This window comes from Taudactylus pleione, unplaced genomic scaffold, assembly GCF_031769625.1.
Source record: "Taudactylus pleione unplaced genomic scaffold, aTauple2 ptg000218l, whole genome shotgun sequence".
NCBI lineage: Eukaryota > Metazoa > Chordata > Amphibia > Anura > Myobatrachidae > Taudactylus > Taudactylus pleione.
Window position 1 is genome coordinate 6,576,621 of NW_028284620.1, and position 21,804 is coordinate 6,598,424.

Consider the following 21,804-nt stretch of genomic DNA (forward strand, 5'->3'; position numbering starts at 1 on the left):
CTTTAATGATTAACTATCTTCTCTAGGAAGAACTCCCAGCAATATCTAAAGTTGGTACAGCTATTTTTGTTTTTGCTGACAAAATGACCCATAATTTGTTATTTAAAAATATAGATATCTATTATATAAGGTGTATGCATGTAAACAGCACCACTTTATTACAGGCCAAAAGAAAAAACAAATGTATGTTGTATATAGCATAATAATTCAGAACAGCTGTACTGCCCTTCCCCCCACTGCGATGGACGGACCAGTGCGCCATACTACAGTTTGTGGCCGGTACAGGAGACAAGTGGAGAGAGTGAGAGACTAGTGACGCAGCAAATAACCTGGGACAAAAATGCTAGCGATAGATAGATAGATAGATAGATAGATAGATAGATAGATAGATAGATAGATAGATAGATAGTAAAAAAAAGAAAGAAAAAAGCACGGTTTTAAATGGCTGTTTGTTTTGTTAGGACATTCCCTGTCTTCAGCATAAAAGTTTTAGAGTGCAGAGAACTGTTGGAATCTCCATATTGCAGACCTCCTGTGATATCTTAATATCATTGATTTACGAATCGCTGCGCTGCTTTACAGTGCCGTACAGTGAATAAAACAGACACAGATAAAATAATAAGGTTATACAGCGTATGCAAAGTACAGTAAATGCATATGTACATTAAGTGCACACAAATGGTATGGAGGTCTTGATTACGACAGAGCTTACACTCTAGTGACATTAGGTGAAAGTGTGCTTCAGAGTGGAGAATGGGACAGTAACAAGGGCGTACACCAGTATGACTAGTGTAAGTGGAACAGGGTAGACTGTAGTAAAAAGAAGGGTTTTTAATGAACAATAAAAGATTGGAAGGCTGGGGGGGAATCTGATCAGGCATTGAAGGGAATTCCAGAGGTGGGTAGCTGCATATGGGAATTGGTGCTGTTAACAGAAAGGCAGCAAAATGCAAGTCAGAGGCAGATCTGATTATGTATAGACTAGCCGATGCCAGCGGATTTGCCCACGATGAAATCACTTCTGCCAACATTTTTATTTTTTTATTTGAGGTGTTCTAGTTGTGCTGCTTTGCATAAGGTCCCTGTCACGGGAACGGCCCATGTAACCAGCAGCGCTATACAGACTGGTAGCACCTTCACCCACACCAATGTCACTTGGATACGGGATGACGGCACCCCGACATAGTTAGGATATCAATACCCGTCTAAAAGTATCCTAATCCTACCCCTAACAATTCCCACACCCTTAACCTAACCCTCCCGCCCTAGTGCCTAACCCCCCTATTTGCCATCGGGATGCTAGCACCAGGATTCTGACCGGTGTCGGGATTCCAGTGCCAGCATCCGGACAGCCAGGATTTCAACCACCTCCCTGCTATGCAGCCTATCCTGTTCAAGTGGGGTGTGATATAACAGACCGACAATGTAAAGGTCGACATTCAATGGCCTGTGCTGTCAGACGCAGATCCCCCACCAACGGCTGTAAGTCACAGAAGAAACCCCCCAATCACTATGGCACAGACACCCCCCCAAAAGACAGTGGCTGTCAGTCACAGACACCCAACCACCTGTGCTGTCAGTCATAGACCCCCCACCACCATCCCCCACCCTGCCGTAGTTGTCAGTCATAGACCCCCCCAGCCGCTGATCACAGACCCTCCAGCCACCGGTGCTGTCAGTCGCAAACATCCCCTCAACCGCCAAACCTTTAATCACAGTCTCCCCCGAGCCCCCAGTGGTGTCAGTATGGGAGAGGGAAGCAGTGTGGATGTTGGCAGGAGCCCTGCCAGGGATGGCGGGTGTAGTGAGCGCTGATTACCCCTCCTCGCCCCTCACCTGCTGCTCTCTTTCCCCCGGTGTCTATGAGGTCACGGGCCGGTATCTTCTGCTCATCGTGAGTCACAGGCGCGACACCCAGCAATGGCTGCACACACACACTGACCCCGCCCTCTCCGTCCGGCGCAGGTTGATGACGTCCGCTGTCACACAGGGGCCGGTGCAGGCGAGGCTCCGCCCACCGGCCTTCTGTTGTCATGATGACGGAGGGGAATCGTCGCACGGTGCGACTTCAAGGCGACAGTTCGCTGAGCAACAACAGAGAGATTATCTAATCTATATACACTGTGCTGGCAGTGCTCGCCCCAGCTGCCGGTGTGCCCTGTACTGTGCCCGCCCCAGCTGCCGGTGTCACTGTGTGCCCCTAACTCTGCTCAAACCCCACAGTCTGGCCGTGATGTGCCCGGGACGCTGAGGAGGAGGGGGGACGCTGTCCTACCAGTTTCGGGGCTAATCCCCGGTCCCCTACGTTTTGCATTGTGAGCCCGGATTACTGGCACCATGAGCTGGCTCTTCTCCAAGGGCTCCAGACCCCTGCCACCTCTCACCAGTTTGCAGCAGCAGAAGCAGCGACAGATCGAGTCCCTGAAGGCATGCCATAGCAGGTGAGTGACCCGCTGTTGACACGTGGGGGGGTCCCACTAGGGTCTGTGTTGACACCTGGGAAGATCCCAATAGGGTCTGTGTTGACACGTGGGGGGTCCCACTAGGGTCTGTGTTGACACGTTGGGAGATCCCAATAGGGTCTGTGTTGACACCTGGGAAGATCCCAATAGGGTATGTGTTGACACGTGGGGGGTCCCACTAGGGTCTGTGTTGACACGTTGGGAGATCCCAATAGTGTCTGTGTTGACACCTGGGAAGATCCCAATAGGGTATGTGTTGACACGTGGGGGGTCCCACTAGGGTCTGTGTTGACACGTCGGGAGATCCCAATAGGGTCTGTGTTGACACCTGGGAAGATCCCAATAGGGCCGGGTTGACACGTGGGGGGTCCCAATAGGGTCTGTGTTGACACCTGGGAAGATCCCACTAGGGTCTGTGTTGACACCTGGGAAGATCCCAATAGGGTCTGTGTTGACACGTGGGCGGTCCCACTAGGGTCTGTGTTGACACGTCGAGAGATCCCACTAGGGTCTGTGTTGACACGTGGGAAGATCCCAATAGGGTCGTGTTGACACGTGGGGGGTCCCACTAGGGTCTGTGTTGACACCTGGGAAGATCCCAATAGGGTCTGTGTTGACACGTGGGGGGTCCCACTAGGGTCTGTGTTGACACGTCGGGAGATCCCAATAGGGTCTGTGCTGACACCTGGGAAGATCCCAATAGGGTCTGTGTTGACACGTGGGGGGTCCCACTAGGGTCTGTGTTGACACGTCGGGAGATCCCAATAGGGTCTGTGTTGACACCTGGGAAGATCCCAATAGGGTCTGTGTTGACACGTGGGGGGTCCCACTAGGGTCTGTGTTGACACGTCGGGAGATCCCAATAGGGTCTGTGTTGACACCTGAGAAGATCCCAATAGGGTCTGTGTTGACACGTGGGGGGTCCCACTAGGGTCTGTGTTGACACGTCGGGAGATCCCAATAGGGTCTGTGTTGACACCTGGGAAGATCCCAATAGGGTCTGTGTTGACACGTGGGGGGTCCCACTAGGGTCTGTGTTGACACGTCGGGAGATCCCAATACGGTCTGTGTTGACACCTGGGAAGATCCCAATAGGGTCTGTGTTGACACGTGGGGGGTCCCACTAGGGTCTGTGTTGACACCTGGGAAGATCCCAATAGGGTCTGTGTTGACACGTGGGCGGTCTCACTAGGGTCTGTGTTGACACGTCGAGAGATCCCACTAGGGTCTGTGTTGACACGTGGGGGCTTCCTCTAGGGTCTGTGTTGACACGTGGGGGGTCCCACTAGGGTCTGTGTTGACACGTGGGGGGGTCCCACTAGGGTCTGTGTTGACACGTGGGGAGATCACAATAGGGTCTGTGTTGACACGTGGGGGCTTCCTCTAGGGTCTGTGTTGACATGTGTGGGGGCCCCACTAGGGTCTGCGTGGTGTCCTATTAGGGTCTGTGCGGACACGTGTGGGGGCCCCACTAGGGTCTGTGGGAGAGTGGATGGGCCCCCTGGGGTCTGTGGACACATCGGGGGTACTTAATATTTGTAGTCTACTAACATAGAAATGTTACATTGAAGTCCCTGCCTCATTGGATCTTAGTACATTTTAAAAAAGTACACATTTAAAGCCGACGTCATTGTGGTGGAAAGTTATTACACGGACGTTGAGGTGGGTCATTATGACCTGGGTATATTTTATGACTGATTTTGAAAATTTAAGGATGATTTTAGAAGATTATTAGTATATTTTGAATAAGAAACTATTGAATGTAGTATTTTGTCATAGAGAATGGAGAATTAACTTTTTTTTATTATTATTATTTCTACGTAGTCTTGAAAAAAAATTGATGACTTCTGTGTTATTGCTTTATATCTTAACAAAAAATAAACTTTTCATCTAAAATTTAAACTTTTTCATTGACTTAAGTATGAGATGTTTGAAAATGAAAACAATGCAAAAACAAAATCAGTCTTACAACAGCTTATCGCTACAGTCACTGCACTATGCAATCAGGTGTTCCGGGCTTATAGACATGTATGAGTGGTCGTACGATCTTTTTTTAGCGGGTCACACGTAACATTTTTTTCGAACTCCTGGTACTTTTACTGAAACATCACATACTAACATGGCACAAAATTGTTATACCGACATTGAGGTTGGATCATAATAACCTTTTCGGAGATGGATGGCGTCTGTCTAGTTCTCTGCGCTGACGCCTGCTGACTGAGTGGTCGCGGGAAACTGGTAGGGAGGGGTCTTAACGCCAGCTACTGAGAGGTTTGGCAACGGTGCATAACTAAGTAAAAATTACACGTAATTTAAAACGCCTCGGGTTATTATGGCCCAACCTCAATGACGCCAGGTTAATAAAACATTATGGGTTAGGAACACTAAATAATTATTATTTGTATTCTGAATATTTGAGATCAGAGTACCCACCTTGTTGTCTGCTGCTGTTTGTCCTGTTTGGCAGATAACCAACTGATTGTCCAAATCAGAATACCAGCTTGTCACTTGTTTCTGCGTTCTTCACAGCTGTATTTCACCAATGTGACACAATGTGGCAATCATTTGGCCTATTCCTATGTATAAGTGTGAGAGGCCCTGTGTGCCCGTTATGTCTGGGTAAAAGTTATATTTTTGATCTTGAAAATGGCATTTACTTTGTTTTTTGTGTTTGTTCTCATGTGGTTCTGTTACTTTACAAAAAAAAAAAGAGAGTTCTACACAGGTTACAAAAGCACATGTATTGATACAAACAAACATGTTTTGCCAAATGCACCATGCTATACACTTGCTTTTAGTTGTACTGTATAGGAACTGTAATTAGGTGAGTTTGAGTGTATTATATTGTTTTATAAAGTAACTGGTGTGCATTTGAAGCTTGCTAACACTACTGGAGGATTTCCCAGCATGAAAGACTATCTATCCCTTATTGTGGGATACAGCACAGTGTGAGTCCTTCATGTGATACATTAGTCATTGTGAGGGGCAGGGCAGGGCTGTACTTGTCACTTTCCATCTGCTGATTAGAAGGACATTTCAACATATTCCACTTTCTGTATTGCTCTATTCCTCTTTTAAAAATATTCAAAACCAAATCTATTATTAAAATCACTAGAAAAGGCATTGACAAAGGCGTAACTAGGATTGATGGAGCCCAGGGCAAATAAAGAAAAATGTTGCTCCTTGAAATCTATACTTCAAAATTATTTTATTGGTATTCAAACACAATGGGCCTGATTCAGAGCCAACAAGTGATTATTTGTTAAGCCGCACCATTTGCAAAGTGAGTGACAGGTACTGTAGTCATCGTTTGGAGGGTGGTAACGTGAGGTGATGGTTAGAAAAACACAGATGTGTCTGACCGTTTTATGGGCGTGCATAAATCAGCCATTCCGATCGCCTTCGGCGTATGAGAGCTCTCTGCGTGTCAGGAGAGCTGCAGTGTTTGCGGCTGGTCAGACTTACCTTACATGCTGCGTGACTGCCCGATGTGCGTCAATAGTACCGATGTTTACACTGCTGTATGTCGTCGGACAGATGTGAGACGGCAGCGGTGGGCGTCCCTGTGCTTGGGAAAGCTTTGGCGACATTAGCATATTTTCGCAGCTGTGTTCTGTCCAGTGTCGCAGCTGCGATTCTATTAGCGTAAATCTCTGAATGAGGCCCAATGTGCACATACAATGTTGTGTAATGGCAATTTGCAGTGAATGGCCGGCAGCTCCGTAAACTTTAGGGACTTTGAACACTGCCACCAGCTGAGACACAAATGTTAGGCCCATGGGTGTATTTATAATGGGTGCCCAGGGGCCCCCCACACCATACACCCATTCAAAATACATCCAGAGCCGTAATAAGGCATGTCCCCACCTGTCATGCGGACGACGACATTACATTGCGCTGAAGGGGGCGTGACCGGCAGCTCCGATAAGTGCAGCACTGACCAGGCGTCAGGATGCCCAAACGGCTGTATATACTGTGGAGGGTGCCCGTCTGTGCAGTACCAGGCACCCTGCTAGCCAGGAGCAAGGCTTGGAGGGGGACGACGGTGCCGCCACAGAGCCTCTGCGCTCTATGCAAAGGCACTAGTCGCCCCCTAGCTAGTTATGGCCCTGTATTCGTCCAGTCTGTGATATATGGTATTTGTATAATGTATAGCTCTTAATGATATACTGAGTACATACTCAGGGGGACAAGCTTATCATGTAAGTAGCAACATATGTTAAAATAAAATAGATGTATATCTACTACTGTTTCATACAGGCACGTATTAGTTCCACAAAAACAAAGGTTCCCATATGACTGAGCTGTAATAATCGTGAGCGCACAAAGCCAGCCCTTATATCTATTGGTGACTCACATACTTAATAGATTCACATAGGGACCTGTACTGTCGCTCTCGGCAGCATTAGATAATCTGACACAGCTAGGCAGGAACAATGTGTGCTATTTGGTAATCAGAGTTATTTTTTATAAAATTCCTTTAAGTAAAAAGATAATTTTTCTGTTTTATACAGTCAGGTGCATAAATATTGGGACATTGACAGAATTTTCATATTTTGGCCTCTATTCACCACCACAATGGTTTTGAAATGAAACAAACAAGATGTGATTTAACTGCAGACTTTCACATTTAATTTGAGGGTAATTACATCCAAATCAGGTGAACGGTGTAGGAATTACAACGGTTTCTATATGTGCCTCTCACTTTTTAAGGGGCCAAAAGTAATGGGACTATCAACTCAAAAGCTATTTCATGGACAGGTGTGGGCTATTCCCTCGTTATTTCATTATCAATTAAGCAGGTAAAGGGTCTGGAGTTGATTCTAGGTGTGACATTTGCATTTGGAATCAGTTGCTGTCGACTATCAATATGAGATCCAAAGAGCTGTCACTATCAGTGAAGCAAGCCATCATTAGGCTGAAAAATCAAAACAAACCCATCAGAGAGATAGCAATAAACATTAGATGTGGCCAAATCAACTGTTTGGAACATTCTTAAAAAGAAAGAACGCATCGGAGAGCTCAGCAACACCAAAAGACCCGGAAGACCACGGAAAACAACTGTGGTGGATGACAGAAGAATTATTTCCCTGGTGAAGAAAAACCCCCTTCACAACAGTTGGCCAAATCAAGAACACTCTCTAGGAGGTAGGTGTATATGTGTCAAAGTCAACAATCAAGAGAAGACTTCACAAGAGTGAATATAGAGGGTTCACCACAAGATTTAAACCATTGGTGAGCCTCAAAAACAGATAGACCAGATTAGAGTTTGCCAAACAACATCTAAAAAAGCCATTACAGTTCTGGAACAACATCCTATGGACAGAAAATACAAAGATCAACTTGTACCAGAGTGATGGGAAGAGAAGAGTACGGAGAAGGAAAGGAACTGCTCATGGTCCAAAACATACCACCTCATCAGTGAAGCATGGTGGTGGTAGTGTCATGGTGTGGGCATGTATGGCTGCCAATGGAACTGGTTTCCTTGTATTTATTGATGATGTGACTGCTGACAAAAGCAGCAGAATGAATTCTGAAGTGTTTCGGGCAATATTATATGCTCATATTCAGTCAAATGCTTCAGAACTCATTGGACGGCACTTCACAGTGCAGATGGACAATGACCCGAAGCATACTGCAAATGCAACCAAAGAGTTTTTTAAGGCTAAAAAGTGGAATGTTATGCAATGGCCAAGTCAATCCCCTGACCTGAATTTGATTGAGCATGCATTTCACTTGATGAAGACAAAACTGAAGGGAAAATGCCCCAAGAACAAGCAGGAACTGAAGACATTTGCAGTAGAGGCCTGGCAGAGCATCACCAGGTATGAAACCAAGCGTCTGGTGATGTCTATGCGTTCCAGACTTCAGGCTGTTATTGCCTGCAAAGGATTTGCAACAAAGTATTCAAAAGTGAAAGTTAGATTTAGGATTGTTTAGTTTGTCCCATTACTTTTGGCCCCTTAAAAAGTGGGAGGCACATATAGAAACCGTTGTAATTCCTATACCGTTCACCTGATTTGGATGTAATTTCCCTCAAATTAAATGTGAAAGTCTGCAGTTAAAGCACATCTTGTTTGTTTCATTTCAAAGCCATTGTGGTGGTGAACAGAGGCCAAAATATGAAAATTCTGTCAATGTTCCAATATTTATGCACCTGACTGTAGGATTAAAGTAATGGACTGATTAGTTATGAAGACGTTTTTAGAGCTTGATTGCTGGATCTGATACCATCTTCATATGTCATGGGTTCCCTGGAGTCTCGGTCACTACTATGGGAACGAAATCTTGGTTATAAAGAGGGATCCGTTCGGATCCATCCGGCCCTATGCATCAGTGAACATAGGGCCTGATTCTGAGTTGGGAGTAAAGCCAAAAAAAAATTACGTAACGATGCATCTTGGCAAAACCATGTTGCACTGCAGGTTGGGCAGATCTAAAATGTGCGAAGAGATTTAGATTTTGGAGGGGTGTCCAAACAATTTGCTGTGTAAAAATAAAGATTTCCTTCATTTGTGGGCTACATGTGCAAGCAGTCAGTATTTACCCTGCATGCAAAATTAATAAATGTATTTGCACCCCTTGTATTGCAACATGGTTTGCACCTGTATTTACTCTTCTTTGCTTTACTCCCATCTCAGAATCCAGCCCATACTTCACGCATGCAAAGTACTATTGTCAGGTCAAACTCGGCAATGTAAAATTCTGCTACTTCTAATAGCGGCAGAATCAGCAGTGATAGGGCTGGAAATATTGAATTGCTCCAGTAGTTTTGGATTTGCCACCACAGCTCACGCTGTGTCAGGTCCATAAATTGCATGGGACAATCACAATTTTTAATGCAATGACCTAAGCTGCATATGTTACAAGCTAGCCAATTCAAACAAAAACACTCTATCAGAAAGTGCTAAAGAAAAAAAAAGCACATGCCACTCAGACCACCCTATGTCCATTAACATGCCGCTCAAATCACCCCACGTGCCTCCACCTACAAGCCACTCATATAACTTGTCGTGCCTTCGTATGCCAATCAGACCATCCCATCTACCTCCACATGCCATTTGGATTAGAAAACATGCCTCCACGTGCCAAACAGACCAACCCATATGCCAATTAGATCACCCCGTGGGCCTCTAAAGGCCACTCAATCTTCCCCATGTTCTTCCACATTCCACACAAACCTCCCTACATGGCTCCACATGCCACTCAGCCCACCCCACATGCCAGTCAAACAAGCCGTGTCTCCACATTCCACTCAGACCACCCCACATGCCAGTCAAACAAGCCGTGTCTCCACATTCCACTCAGCCCACCCCACATGCCAGTCAAACAAGCCGTGTCTCCACATGCCACTCAGAACACCCTACTTGCCCCCACATACCACCCAACATGACACTCAGACCACAATATGCAACTATAACCTCCTCATATGCTACAACAAATGCCACACGGACCTCCTCATATGCCTCCACAAACCACTCAGACCACAATTTGTAACTATGACCTCTCCATATGTCACACTGACCTCGCCACATGCCTCCACATACCCCTATATTTGTCCCCAATCACTTTTTTTTTTTTTTTTTTTTTTTTTTAGAAAGATAAACTTTTTATGACTGGAGATGAGAATTGTACTCTGTTGGCTCTCATCTCCAAGGGGGTCTCTGTAGATCATGTAGATCCTGGGGCTAGATGGCTGCTTCTGCTCTCTGGGCTCTGGGCTAACAGGACGACCTCCTCAGCTCCTGCTGTAGTGCTGCACCGCCCCCGCTTTCCCCATGTACTCAGCATGGCCAGTGCTACACACTGAGCCTGCCCTGCAGTAAGAAGTCTGTGTTTGCAGTGGAGGGGGAAGGGGGATTGGGGAGCACGGCTATTTTGTGAGCCGAGGAGCCGCAGTCCTGGCTGTCGAATGTGCGGACTGCGGATCATCACTCACTCCCACTGCACCAACTATGGAGGGGTAAAGCTGATTGCGGATGGACAGTCCCTCCACACTTACTGTCGAACAACATGTGCCCCCATGCCAGCGCCCCCTATGTACCGGCGCCCAGGACACCTACATTGCTTACACATTCTCGTTACGCCTTTGGGCCTTTTCCTTAAGAATTTTTTCTTTTTTGTATTTTGGAAAGATTTTTTTGTCATTGTTGTTTTCAATGTCTGATGCATTATTTTTGCTGTGTAGCTTTATCCATGTTTGTGACTAAGAGGTGTACTGTGTGTTTTGGGGATATGATTATTGGCTGTGTTTTACTACAGTATACAGTTTTAAGAATGCAAGAATTAACATCTTTCATATTGATAGGAAACATTTATGGTGAGTACACACAGTATGATTAAAATGGACGATATGAACGATAGCGATATCCATAATATCGTTAGCGTTCATATCGTACATTTTTCATTGACCAAAGACCTGCGATGCGCGGCCACGTATGGAAGAGAACGATATCGTCCATTGCCCATGCATGCAGGCCAACCTTGTCAATATCGACTAGGTTACTATATCGTTGGTGGGTTCGTGGTGTGCTGGATGATCGATATCGATCATCCAGCACACCCGGGAGATCGTTCAGCGATATCTTTATCGTTGACGATCGTCCCGTGTGTATGCACCATAAGGCCATACTGTGTCGAGCTGAACTTTGTAACCAGTTCTGTAGCTAAAGGCACATAAGCTCTGCTACAAAACATTTTCTAGGTTGCCTCTTACCTGCCTGCACCTCTCTTACCTTACTGCATTTGGAAATATAGGCACTATTGGGGGCTGATGATGCTGAACTAATCTTCATTCTGGCACCCTGCACCTGTCACAACCCGTGCAGTTCCTCTTTGCTGTATGGGCTGTCGCTCTCTGCTCTGGTGCTACTAGCACACTCATCTAATGCATCAAACTGGTGAGTAACAGAGCAAAGTGTGCTAGAAGCACCAGAGCAGAGAGCTACACCCCAGGCAGAAAAGAGGAACTGCATGGGTTGTGACAGGTGCAGGGTGCTAGAATTCACACTACTAACCAGAGGGGAAGTTGTGATGGTTCATATTGCCAAGCAATTCATAAGTTATTAGGGAACAAATATATTAGTAATTGGGGTCAATCATTGTACTGAAAAGACTCTCAACCCTGACCCATTTCCTAGTCTACTGTAATGAGGAACTAGCAATGAGGGTACAAAACGAAGACTGCATTGGCTTCTGTTCCTTTCAGTTGTGTCTTTATATGATCAGGAAGGGTGATCTGTGTGCTGACCAATACCAATTCTCTAAATCAGGTTTAGGCGGCATGTGGCACTCCAGCTGCCTTGGAACTACACATCCCAGCATGCCCTAACAGTAAAACCGTGGCAGCTCTAAACCATAGTGCTGAAAAATAAAACAAGGATGTAAAAAAACTTATTTTTCACTCAGTCTGCAACTTATAATTGTGTATGCGCTGAGTATTATTATTTTTACTAATTGTGGCATGTTGCGATTTATTTCATTTCTTGCTTATGTACAGATGTGTCCATATATATCCTGCCTCCTTGCGCGTTAAACAGTCTTTCTAATCGCGTCATGCCGTAGCACAACTCGGTAGTGCCGAGCGTCCTTCCATGCAGCCACTGACACTGTAACATAGCTTTCCGCGTGCACCCGTGACCGCACACACAATATAGGCATGCCGCATACCATTGTAATCGGCAGAAGCGGCTTGTGCGTCCGATGCGCAACGCTTTGTGACTAAGACGCATTTTAAGGGAAAAAGTCACACAAAAAGATGTTCGGTGCTACAGAGTCACGCGGCGCTCACGTTATGGGTAACGTGACCTGTAGTGTACAGAGGAGAGATGTATGTGGACACATCTGTATTGTCTTGTTTTATAGCTCGCTTTCACTTTTTAATTACTTCTAATTGCTCTTAATTCCTAAGCACTTTCTGCAGCAAGGCTGTCTTCCAACATTCGTCTTACATTTATTGTAAGTTCTCAATAATATTCATTTAACACATCCATTTCCAGTTGTAGTCTTTCCCTGTATCTTATGGAAGGTGCTGTGGACCTTTTGTGGTACATAATACAATTATACATATTTCTCCTCTTTATATTACTTAGTTCATACACTTGTCATTAATTGTTTTTTGTCTTCTTGCACAGTATTTCTGAAATTCAGAAAGATGTGGAATATAGACTTCCGGTTACAGTAAAAAATCTGACCATAAACATCAATATGTAAGTGCTTGTTCTCAATCCTCTTCTTTTGGAATGTTCTGTACTGTTGGGGGGTTTGAATGAACTGATTGCGTGCACATGTTTATTGTGATCATTGCTCCAACAGGTTTAGTAATAATATTGATCTGACATTGCCAAAGATGGAACCTTAGTTCTGGAAACTTGTGGCATATTTAGGAAAACAGTGGAGTTAAATATTATAGGGGGCGATTCAAATCAACGCGAATCGAATAGCGCCCGGAGCGTGCTTCTGGAGCTATTCAATTCAGTGCGCTGTGTGGTCGGAGAATGCCGGTTATGGCGCCTTAACAAGGGTGTTAAGGCGCGTTAACCGGCAATCTCTGACCAAAGTGCCGGGCACGCGTCTGTTAGCGCCGCGCTAAGCAGAAAACCAGCTGCGCACCCGGCACTTTGGTCGGATTTCTCCTCGCATCCCGGGGATGGGGGGTGCGAGAAAAAATCCTTAGCCCGCCCAAACAGCGCACTGAATTGAATAGCTCCGGGAGCTCGCTCCCGGCGCTATTCAATTCGCGTTGAATTGAATCGCCCCCATATAGTCATGATTATAGGATGTCTGATTGGTCCATAAATTTTGATAATTGCGCTTCCTTTCTCTCATACATTTTGTTTTTATTGCAGTTTGCTTCCTCAGCAATTTCCTCAAGACAAACCTATCATCACCGTTTATCCACCAATTAGACATCATCTAGTGGACAAACAAGGCACTAGTATCACATGTCCGCTAGTAAATAATGTACGTTTGTTTATGTTTTTATATTTAAAGCTTTAAGTTAATTTATGTAGATAAAATGATTCTGTCTTAGTGTCACATTTTAGTTTATCCTACATGTTAAAAAAAATATAGGTGCAGGAGGAGGTGGTAATAATATGGTTATTCAGGTGATCGCTGAGATGCATTTGGCAGGAGTTTCAGTGATCGGGAACTCTCAGCTCAATCGTTTTTCACGAGCAGCCATGCCTAGGGTCTTATAACTAACCCGCCCTCATTGATTTCACATATCTCCACTGCCACTAGGCCATGAGAACATGCTAATACATTTTACATTCATTCCTAATATTTACATTAGCCAAGTACCAAGGGATACATATGGCTTATAGACATGCATGATGGGGACACCGGAATGTACTGTGATGTATACAAATTCTACTTACAGCATTTTATGTGCAGTACAACTGGCAACAGGATGGTAATTAATCATGCTGGTAGTTGTACTGCCGGCTGGCATTAACTACTGTAAGTAACTTGGCGACATCACTCTGTGTTCCGGTGGCGACTTCTGATTGTCAACAAGGCAACTACTTCCCAATATGAAGGGGATTTATTACATTTTTGGTTAGAGTAACTGTAAACAGTAAGCTGCTCAGCATCAATATAAAAAGTTCTGCTGATGGCTTGGTACTGTTTTCTGGTGCAGTTCTCCTTAGCTGAGTATTGGGTAGCATTGTGAAAGTGGTGTTTTTTTTTATATAGGGTGGGAAAAAAAATGTTTTCCATTACAAAATTCCAAATATCCTAATGATGTTGTCATTCCTTAGTTCACTATGCACTCTGATCTTGGTAAAATAGTACAGAATTTGTTAGAAGAGTTTTGGAAGAATCCTCCAACGCTGGCTCCGACGTCTGGCTCATTTCCTTAGTAAGTTCTTGTGGTGCAAGGTCACTTGTGTCTGTGCTAACACACTGGAAATGTGGACAGATTTGATGACCAATGCTATCAAATAATTTATGTTTTTCTCCTAATGAAAGCAACACTGTCACATTACTGTCTACAGCCATGGCCAAAAGTTTTGAGAAGGACACAAATTTTGGTTTTCACTAAGTTTTCTGCGTCAGTATTTTTAGACCTTTTTGTCAGATGTTACTATGGTATACTGAAGTAACATTACAAGCATTTCATAAGTGTCAAAGGCTTTTATTGACAATTACATTAAGTTTATGCAAAGAGTCAATATTTGCAGTGTTGGCCCTTCTTTTTCAAGACCTCTGCAATTCACCCTGGCATTCTGTCAATCAAGTTCTGGGCCACATACTGACTGCTAGCTGCCCATTCTTGCCTAATCAATGCTTGGAGTTAGAAGCAACCCCACACATGAATGGTCTCAGGATGCTTTACTGTTGGCATGACACAGGACTGATTGTATCGCTCACCTTTCCTTCTCCAGACAAGCGTTCTTCCAGATGCCCCAAACAATCTGAAAGGGTATTCATCAGAGAAAATAACTTTACCCTAGTTCTCAGCAGTCTAATCCCTGTACCTTTTGCAGAATATCAGTCTGTCCCTGATGTTTTTTCTGGAAAAAAGTGGCTTCTTTGCTGCCCTTCTTGACACCAGGCCATTCTCCAAAAGTCTTTGTCCTGTTTCATGCCAACAGTAAAGCATTCTGAGACCATTCATGTGTGGGGTTGCTTCTCAGCCAAGGGAGGGGCTCACTCACAATTTTTCCTAAGAACACAGCCGTGAATAAAGAATGAGACCAAAACATCCTCCAAGAGCAACTTCTCCCAACCATCCAAGAACAGTTTGGTGACGAACAATGCCTTTTTCAGCATGATGGAGCACCTTGCCATAAGGCAAAAGTGATAACTAAGTGGCTCAAGGAACAAAACATCGAAATTTTGAGTCTCTGGCCAGGAAACTCCCCAGACCTTAATCCCATTGAGAACTTGTGGTCAATCCTCAAGAGGCGGATGGACAAACAAAAACCCACAAATTCTGACAAACTCCAAGCATTGATTAGGCAAGAATGTGCGGCCATCAGTCAGTATGTGGCCCAGAATTTGGTGAATTGCAGAGGTCTTGAAAAAGAAGGGTCAAAACTGCAAATATTGACTCTTTGCATAAACTTAATGAAATTGTCAATAAAAGCTTTTGACACTTATGAAATGCTTGTAATTGTACTTCAGTATACCATAGTAAATTCTGACAAAAAGGTCTAAAAACACTGAAGCAGCAAACTTTGTGAAAACCAATACTTGTATCATTCTCCAAACTTTTGGCCACGGCTGTACACATACACATACTGTCTACCAGGATGATGGGAGATACCCTACGCAAACAACATGGGGGAGAACTTACAAACTTGTCAGAATTTAACCCATGGCCCCTGTACTTTGAGCATACAATGCTAACTCTTAGTAACTTACAAATGTAAGTTTGTGTTGAGATTGATGAGATCAACAAAGGAACACTTACCTGCTCTTTACACCCCGCTTGCCTGACTGACCAGTGTCCCCAATGAGTATAACAGTCCCATGCCGCTCTCCTCTTTCTATTCTGCTTTTCTGAAAGGTATCATTGCCGAACAGCAGGAGTAGATTGGATTATGAGAGCATGTAGCACTATAGTATTGATTATAAGTAGGAACTTGTATTTAAAGTTATTGATTTTTTTTCTTTCTTCATTTTGAATGTTTAGTTAATTGGGTGAAAAGTGGCTGGAGCTCATTAGTCCTCCTCCCATTACCCATCTTGTGCCATATATGTGACCTATATATATATTTCTGTAGTTTCATCTATTCACTTTACTTTGGCTCCAGCCATATATTTTTCATGGGGTAAATAAAATTTATTTTTAATGTAAACTGTCCTTTAAATTTATCTGTTCGGTAACCAATACCGCAGTGATTATATCTTGATCGATTGATGTTAGCTACACTAGGAGTGGAAGATTGATGTGTATCCTATGCACCATGTGGAGTAGGAAGCTGTATTACATCTCTGCTTAGCCTGTCTATAACCTTATCTGCAGATTAACATCTTTCCTAGGCTAATAGGATTTTAGGGTAACTGTGTGTTAAACGTGTGTACCTTTCTCCTGAGACTGCATGGGACGTTGCTGTACCTGTGGAGACGAAACACACAGTCACAAAGAATAAATATATTTTATTATGGCCCACACATTTATTTTGAGCCTGTAGTAAAGCATTTGGTATCCCAAATGTAGTTAGTATATCTGTTTGGTTGAAGAAACTCATTTTATCCCTATTTTTGCAGATTTTGACATATGCAATCCCGGTAAAATAAAAATATATGAATTCCACAATGCTAAGATAAGACACTATTAACCTCTTACGCCCTTAATACCCTGATATTTCCTTATTTTTGTACCTATTTTTGTTTATTTTTGGATACTGTTACACCCAACATATTGAAAATCTTTAATAAAAACATATTGAATAAAAGAAATAAATCACACATTACATGAACATAAGGTCTGATCTGACCACCTGAGGTCCTATATTGGCAGAGACCGGGAGTGTTGTCTTTGGCATTAGGGTTATGGTTTGCTTTGGAATAAGGCCCTAGGCCTAGAGCATTAATAATATTATTTAAAACTGTCATTTTTATGCTCATGCAAAGAACCTGCAAGAGAGGAGACTGATAATCTGTTGGAAGCAGCAAAGATTTAGACTTCATCAGAGAAAGCTTGGGCTAGTTGTGACCGCTCTGTATATTAGGTGTTGCTGAGTTTGCTGAGCAGACTGGTAAGCAGGGTGACAATGGTAGAGTATACATGATAGTGATCCCACAATTCTAATAGTAATTGAGAATTGGAATCACTTTTTGTTTCTTTTACAGCTTGTACAGCAATCCCGCAGGGCAGCCTCCTTACCCTCATTCGGGGTTCCCTTTCCTTCCATCGTTTCCCACACAAGAAACCAATAGGTCGGGATCAGTTTCTGAAAATGTCCCTTCAAGCTACAACACTGCCAAAGCCGCTGCCCCGTCCTACGGGCTGATAACTGATTTGCCTCTACCGGTCCCCACCTCTGAAGTGAGTATGACGTGATGTACAGACACATTCAGTGTCGACTGTCTGTTATTATTATTATTATCCTTTTATTTATATGGTGCCACAAGGGTTCTGCAGCACCTCCCAAAGTACATTAACAAATGAGCAAACTCGTAAAACAGCGACTTACAGTACAAGACAATACAGAATAAGAACATGGTTTATAAACATTGCTGCAGCGATCATAACACTCAAAAAGGCAGCAGGGCGTGGAGAGATTTGAGTAGATGATCGTATGAGTGAGGGAAGGAAAAGCACATAAGGGAAGAGGGCCCTGCTCGTGAGAGCTTACATTCTATAGGGGGGGGGGACAGACAGGGGTGACACAGATAGGGTAGACAGTGAGGAAGAAGCATGTAAGCAGCAGGTTAGGATGAGAGTCTGTGGCCTGTTCATGTTGGTTTAGGATGTATTGAGCAGTTGTTTGTATTACCCCGAATCTCTGACCTATTTCGCACAAATGAAATCACTGTAACACATTTGCCTCCTTGGTTTTATATGGAATTGCTGGGTCATTCCTTGGCAGCTCACGTTACAAAGTGACATAGCATGGCTATCAACAGCAAAAGGGATTTATGTGAAATTCATTTTATTTACTGAGAAATTAGAAAGACAGGTCATGCTTTAAAAAACTGTATTCAGGAATTGCTAATTGTTTGCTATGTCACTTTTCAACGTGAGCTACCGTGGAATAACCCTGCTTACCCATCAGATGGTATGCAGTTTTTGTTGCTTTAAACACTGTATTGTAAGCTTGCAGGCAGGGCCCTCTTACCTCTTTGTCTGTCTTTTATTACCTAGTCTTGTTTTATTATTGTTATGTTCCCAAGTGTAAAGTGCATCGGAATATACTGGTGCTATATAAGTAATTGTTAATAAAGAAATAAACACTGGTAACTAGTGGCATGTATTTCTGTATTTAGGTGGGCATAAACGGCTTCACATACAAGATGCCTGATCTCCCGGATACCTTTCCTGAGCTCTCAGAATTAAGGTAACTACACACGTGTAACTTGTCTGTAGTTGGGAGTGTGTTTATTAATGTATGTTGTGTGGATGCCAGCAGCGTTTTGATAGATGCAGTGTGACTGGAAATGCTGGGTGGCACTAGGAGAACGTGTCCGGTCACGCAGCTGTAAGCACCCTTGTGACACAGCCTTAGGGCTAGTATCAGATGACCTTTCATTTCAGCAGGAAGATTTTATTTGTGAAATAAACAAGTCCTCACTGAAATGCTTTTTGGGGGTAAAGACTCCCTGCATTAGATCCCACACATGCTGTGCCATTACCATGGACAGAGCCACACTCGCAGATTTGTTGGTAACACCAGTGACCTGATATCTGGCATTTCAATGTAGAACGCAACTCCAGTTACAGGGTGGAAAAGGATTACAGGCGCATATAATGGTGTGGTGCTAGTGTGCCAGTCTGTGCCCTCACAGTGACGTTACCCACCAGCTTGTCCCATCACATCACACTACAAAAACCCTGATGCCAGCTGCATTGCAGACATTGGCCCTCATTCAGAGCCGTTCGCTATTTGCGTTCGTTCGTTCAAAAACAAGGGGTGGCTATGCAAATGATCCGTTCGCACATTGCAGTCTGTTCACACCTCTAAGTCTGAACGAGCGAGCAAAACATACGCTCGTTTATTTGATAAAAACGCCCCCTGGCCGCTCGCACCATACGTCATGTCCGCTATTTATTAGATTAATCGAGTACATCGAACAGGATATGAACTGCTCGCTATTCTTGTGGTTGGTTTTTTCAACCGCTATTTTGCGAGCAGTTCTGAGTTAAAAAAAACCAAGTGACGTGGTCAATGACGCTGCTGTATTAATTATGCACACCCATAAAACGCCCGTTTTGACCTTTAAGCACGCCTGCGTTCGAATTCCACTCCCCCGTTTTCAAGCACCTTCCCCTGTTACCACCCACATACGCCTCATTCTGTCACTCAAAATAGCAGGCACTCGCTATATAGCGTACAAACGATTTTCGGCCGCACTGACTGGTTCGCGCATGCGTACTAAAAACCGTACGCATGCGCAGATGTGCGAACATCGCTCGGAACGAGCGTACTGCCGCTAGCGAGCGGCTCTGAATGAGGGCCAATGTCTGCAACGTAATCGCACTATATGGACTGTGACATTGGGCAGACACCATTGGCAGCCATATTGCGCACACACATCCTTTAGCAGACGGTCTGTAAGGGCAAGGTGTTTTAGGAGGCCATCCATAGCTGGTGGAATTCAATAGGCAACTCGCAAGATGCTGGAGCTTAGCAAGACATCTGTGAAACTTGGATAGGGAAGCAGGGACGACTTGTAGGGAGGCTACATTCAAAAGGACAGGATATTGTGTACCTATAAAAGTGGCGACTGGCGGGTGAAAAGAGCAGACATTGGTAAATTATTGTCATATATGTGTATACTGTCTAATTTTTCCCAAGCACGGTCCTCAGAGCTTCCTAACAGTCAAAGTTTTATAGGTAACCATGTTTGAGCACAGGTGTCTTATTTAACCATCAGTTATTTTGATTTAACCATCTGTGCTAAGTCATGGATATCCTTAAAATCTGGACTGTTGGGGTGCTTTGAGGACAGCGTTTAAGAACCACTGTCTTAGACAATTAATGAATATCCTGACGCATGACCTGTATTTGAGCCACTATTTTATTATGAATTTATTGGCTGCAATTTTGCTTCAGCCTAAAATGATGGCTGCTGCCTTCTCTATGTGTAGGTGAGAATTACACTGTGTGGTTATCCTACCAGCATAAGAATTCTTACTTTTTACATCTTTTACGATCTCGGCACTTGTTTTATTGCCAAATATGTTGAAACTCCCCTTGTCTCCATGTTAGATTGTGTAAGTACTAGTTTTGTAGTAAGAATATATTATCAATGTATTTCCTCTTTGAAGTGCGTAATTTGTTGTTTGTTCAGAAGCTGTGTGCACGTGTGTGTTCGTGCCTGTGTGTGCGCGCGTGCAATATCTGACTAATTCCTGTGTTACATTGCAGCATGCAACAGCTCACAGATATGATGGAACAAGAGGACGTTCTTCTGGAACAGTTTGTGAATCTACCACAATTAAAACAGGTCATTGCAGATAAAGAGGACCTGGTCATAAATATTGCAGCCATAGCAAGTAAGACATAACGTATAGGTAGGCTTGCCATATCATCCCTTTAATTCTGGGGACACATGAATTACACAGATTCTGTGGGTGGCTGACTTTAAGGGGTACATTTCCTAAAGTGAGAGTTTTTAGAAAGGAGTTTTAGAAGAGATGTTGCCCATAGCAACCAATCAGATTCTAGCTATTATCTTCTAGAAGGTGCTAGTTAAATGTTAAGTAGAATATGATTGGTTGCTATGGGCAACAACTCTTCTAAAACTCCCTTCTAAAAACTCTCACTTTAGTAAATTTACCCCTAAGTCTCCATTTATTAACAAGTCAATAAACAAAATTTTTGCTTAATTCAATCACCAGGTGCTATACCAGGTTAATAATTTAGACATGTCCTGAAAGTGATAATTCAAAATAACTAGCTATGTTCAAACATGATGTATGTCTGGCCCAAGTTTATAATTCCTTTGAGTATTAATGATTCAGCTATATTGAATCAGACATTATAAAAATGCATGCAATATTCTGGTGGTCACAATTTTAAAAGTACCTCAGGTGATTTTATCATCTCCAGGGCTAATAAATGCTGATTAATAGATCACTGCACTCTTACTGTTGAAGTGATGATATGGCAAGCCTATGCATAGAGTTATATATGTTACACTGCTGTACACTGTGCATGATCAGTGTGGTGAGACCTGTTGGTTTTCTTCAGAAAAGAACCTGCAACTGGAGCCCATTCTAGAATCAAAGCGACAGACATTGTTAGACAAAGTAAGTATGCCGAAGCTGCCGTTTCAGGCATTGTATGCTTGGTTCTTTTGTTTAATTCATGTGTGTGTGTTCTCTTACAGTATGAACTTCTCACACAAATGAAAACCGTGTTTGAAAAGAAGTTACAAAGACAGCATGAGCTGAGTGAGGTATATTGTGTGCTGCTTACGTTGTGGTGTTCGTACCAATCACAGATGTAGAAAGAGATGCACAAATGAGTGTTTGATCGCTGATTGGCCATGTGTCAGTATAAAAGGACAAACTCATGAATGTTTCTCAAAATGGGGGACATGTGAACTGTGCATTAGTACTGTAACCCATAGCAACCACAATGAATTGTGTTAGCAGGTGTCCATAAATAAAGCAATGTAACCTGTGGCTTATAACGTTATTACACTTTTGAATGCCACC

At 43.6% G+C, this 21,804-nt stretch overlaps 2 protein-coding genes across 4 annotated transcripts in view; one reads left to right on the plus strand and one right to left on the minus strand.

The window, feature by feature from the left end:
• CNOT7 (CCR4-NOT transcription complex subunit 7) overlaps positions 1-1,976 on the minus strand; it is a 52,336-nt gene extending 50,360 nt beyond the window's left edge. For 2 of the 3 annotated variants that reach the window (XM_088478751.1, XM_088478749.1), the window contains exon 1: positions 1,837-1,975. The gene's annotated coding sequence lies outside the window, so the exon portion shown is untranslated. Of the gene's footprint in view, positions 1-1,836 lie in introns of all 3 variants that reach the window. The other variant, XM_088478748.1, reaches the window with a different exon arrangement.
• The window catches only part of VPS37A (VPS37A subunit of ESCRT-I), a 34,827-nt gene continuing 14,999 nt past the window's right edge, over positions 1,977-21,804 (plus strand). Inside the window, exons 1-9 of the mRNA XM_088478747.1 lie at positions 1,977-2,441; positions 12,596-12,670; positions 13,310-13,424; positions 14,228-14,328; positions 17,271-17,466; positions 18,408-18,478; positions 20,510-20,637; positions 21,335-21,393; positions 21,474-21,542. Coding sequence (XP_088334873.1) covers positions 2,338-2,441; positions 12,596-12,670; positions 13,310-13,424; positions 14,228-14,328; positions 17,271-17,466; positions 18,408-18,478; positions 20,510-20,637; positions 21,335-21,393; positions 21,474-21,542 — 918 coding nt within the window. The 5' untranslated portion in view covers positions 1,977-2,337. The remainder of the gene's footprint in view (positions 2,442-12,595; positions 12,671-13,309; positions 13,425-14,227; positions 14,329-17,270; positions 17,467-18,407; positions 18,479-20,509; positions 20,638-21,334; positions 21,394-21,473; positions 21,543-21,804) is intronic.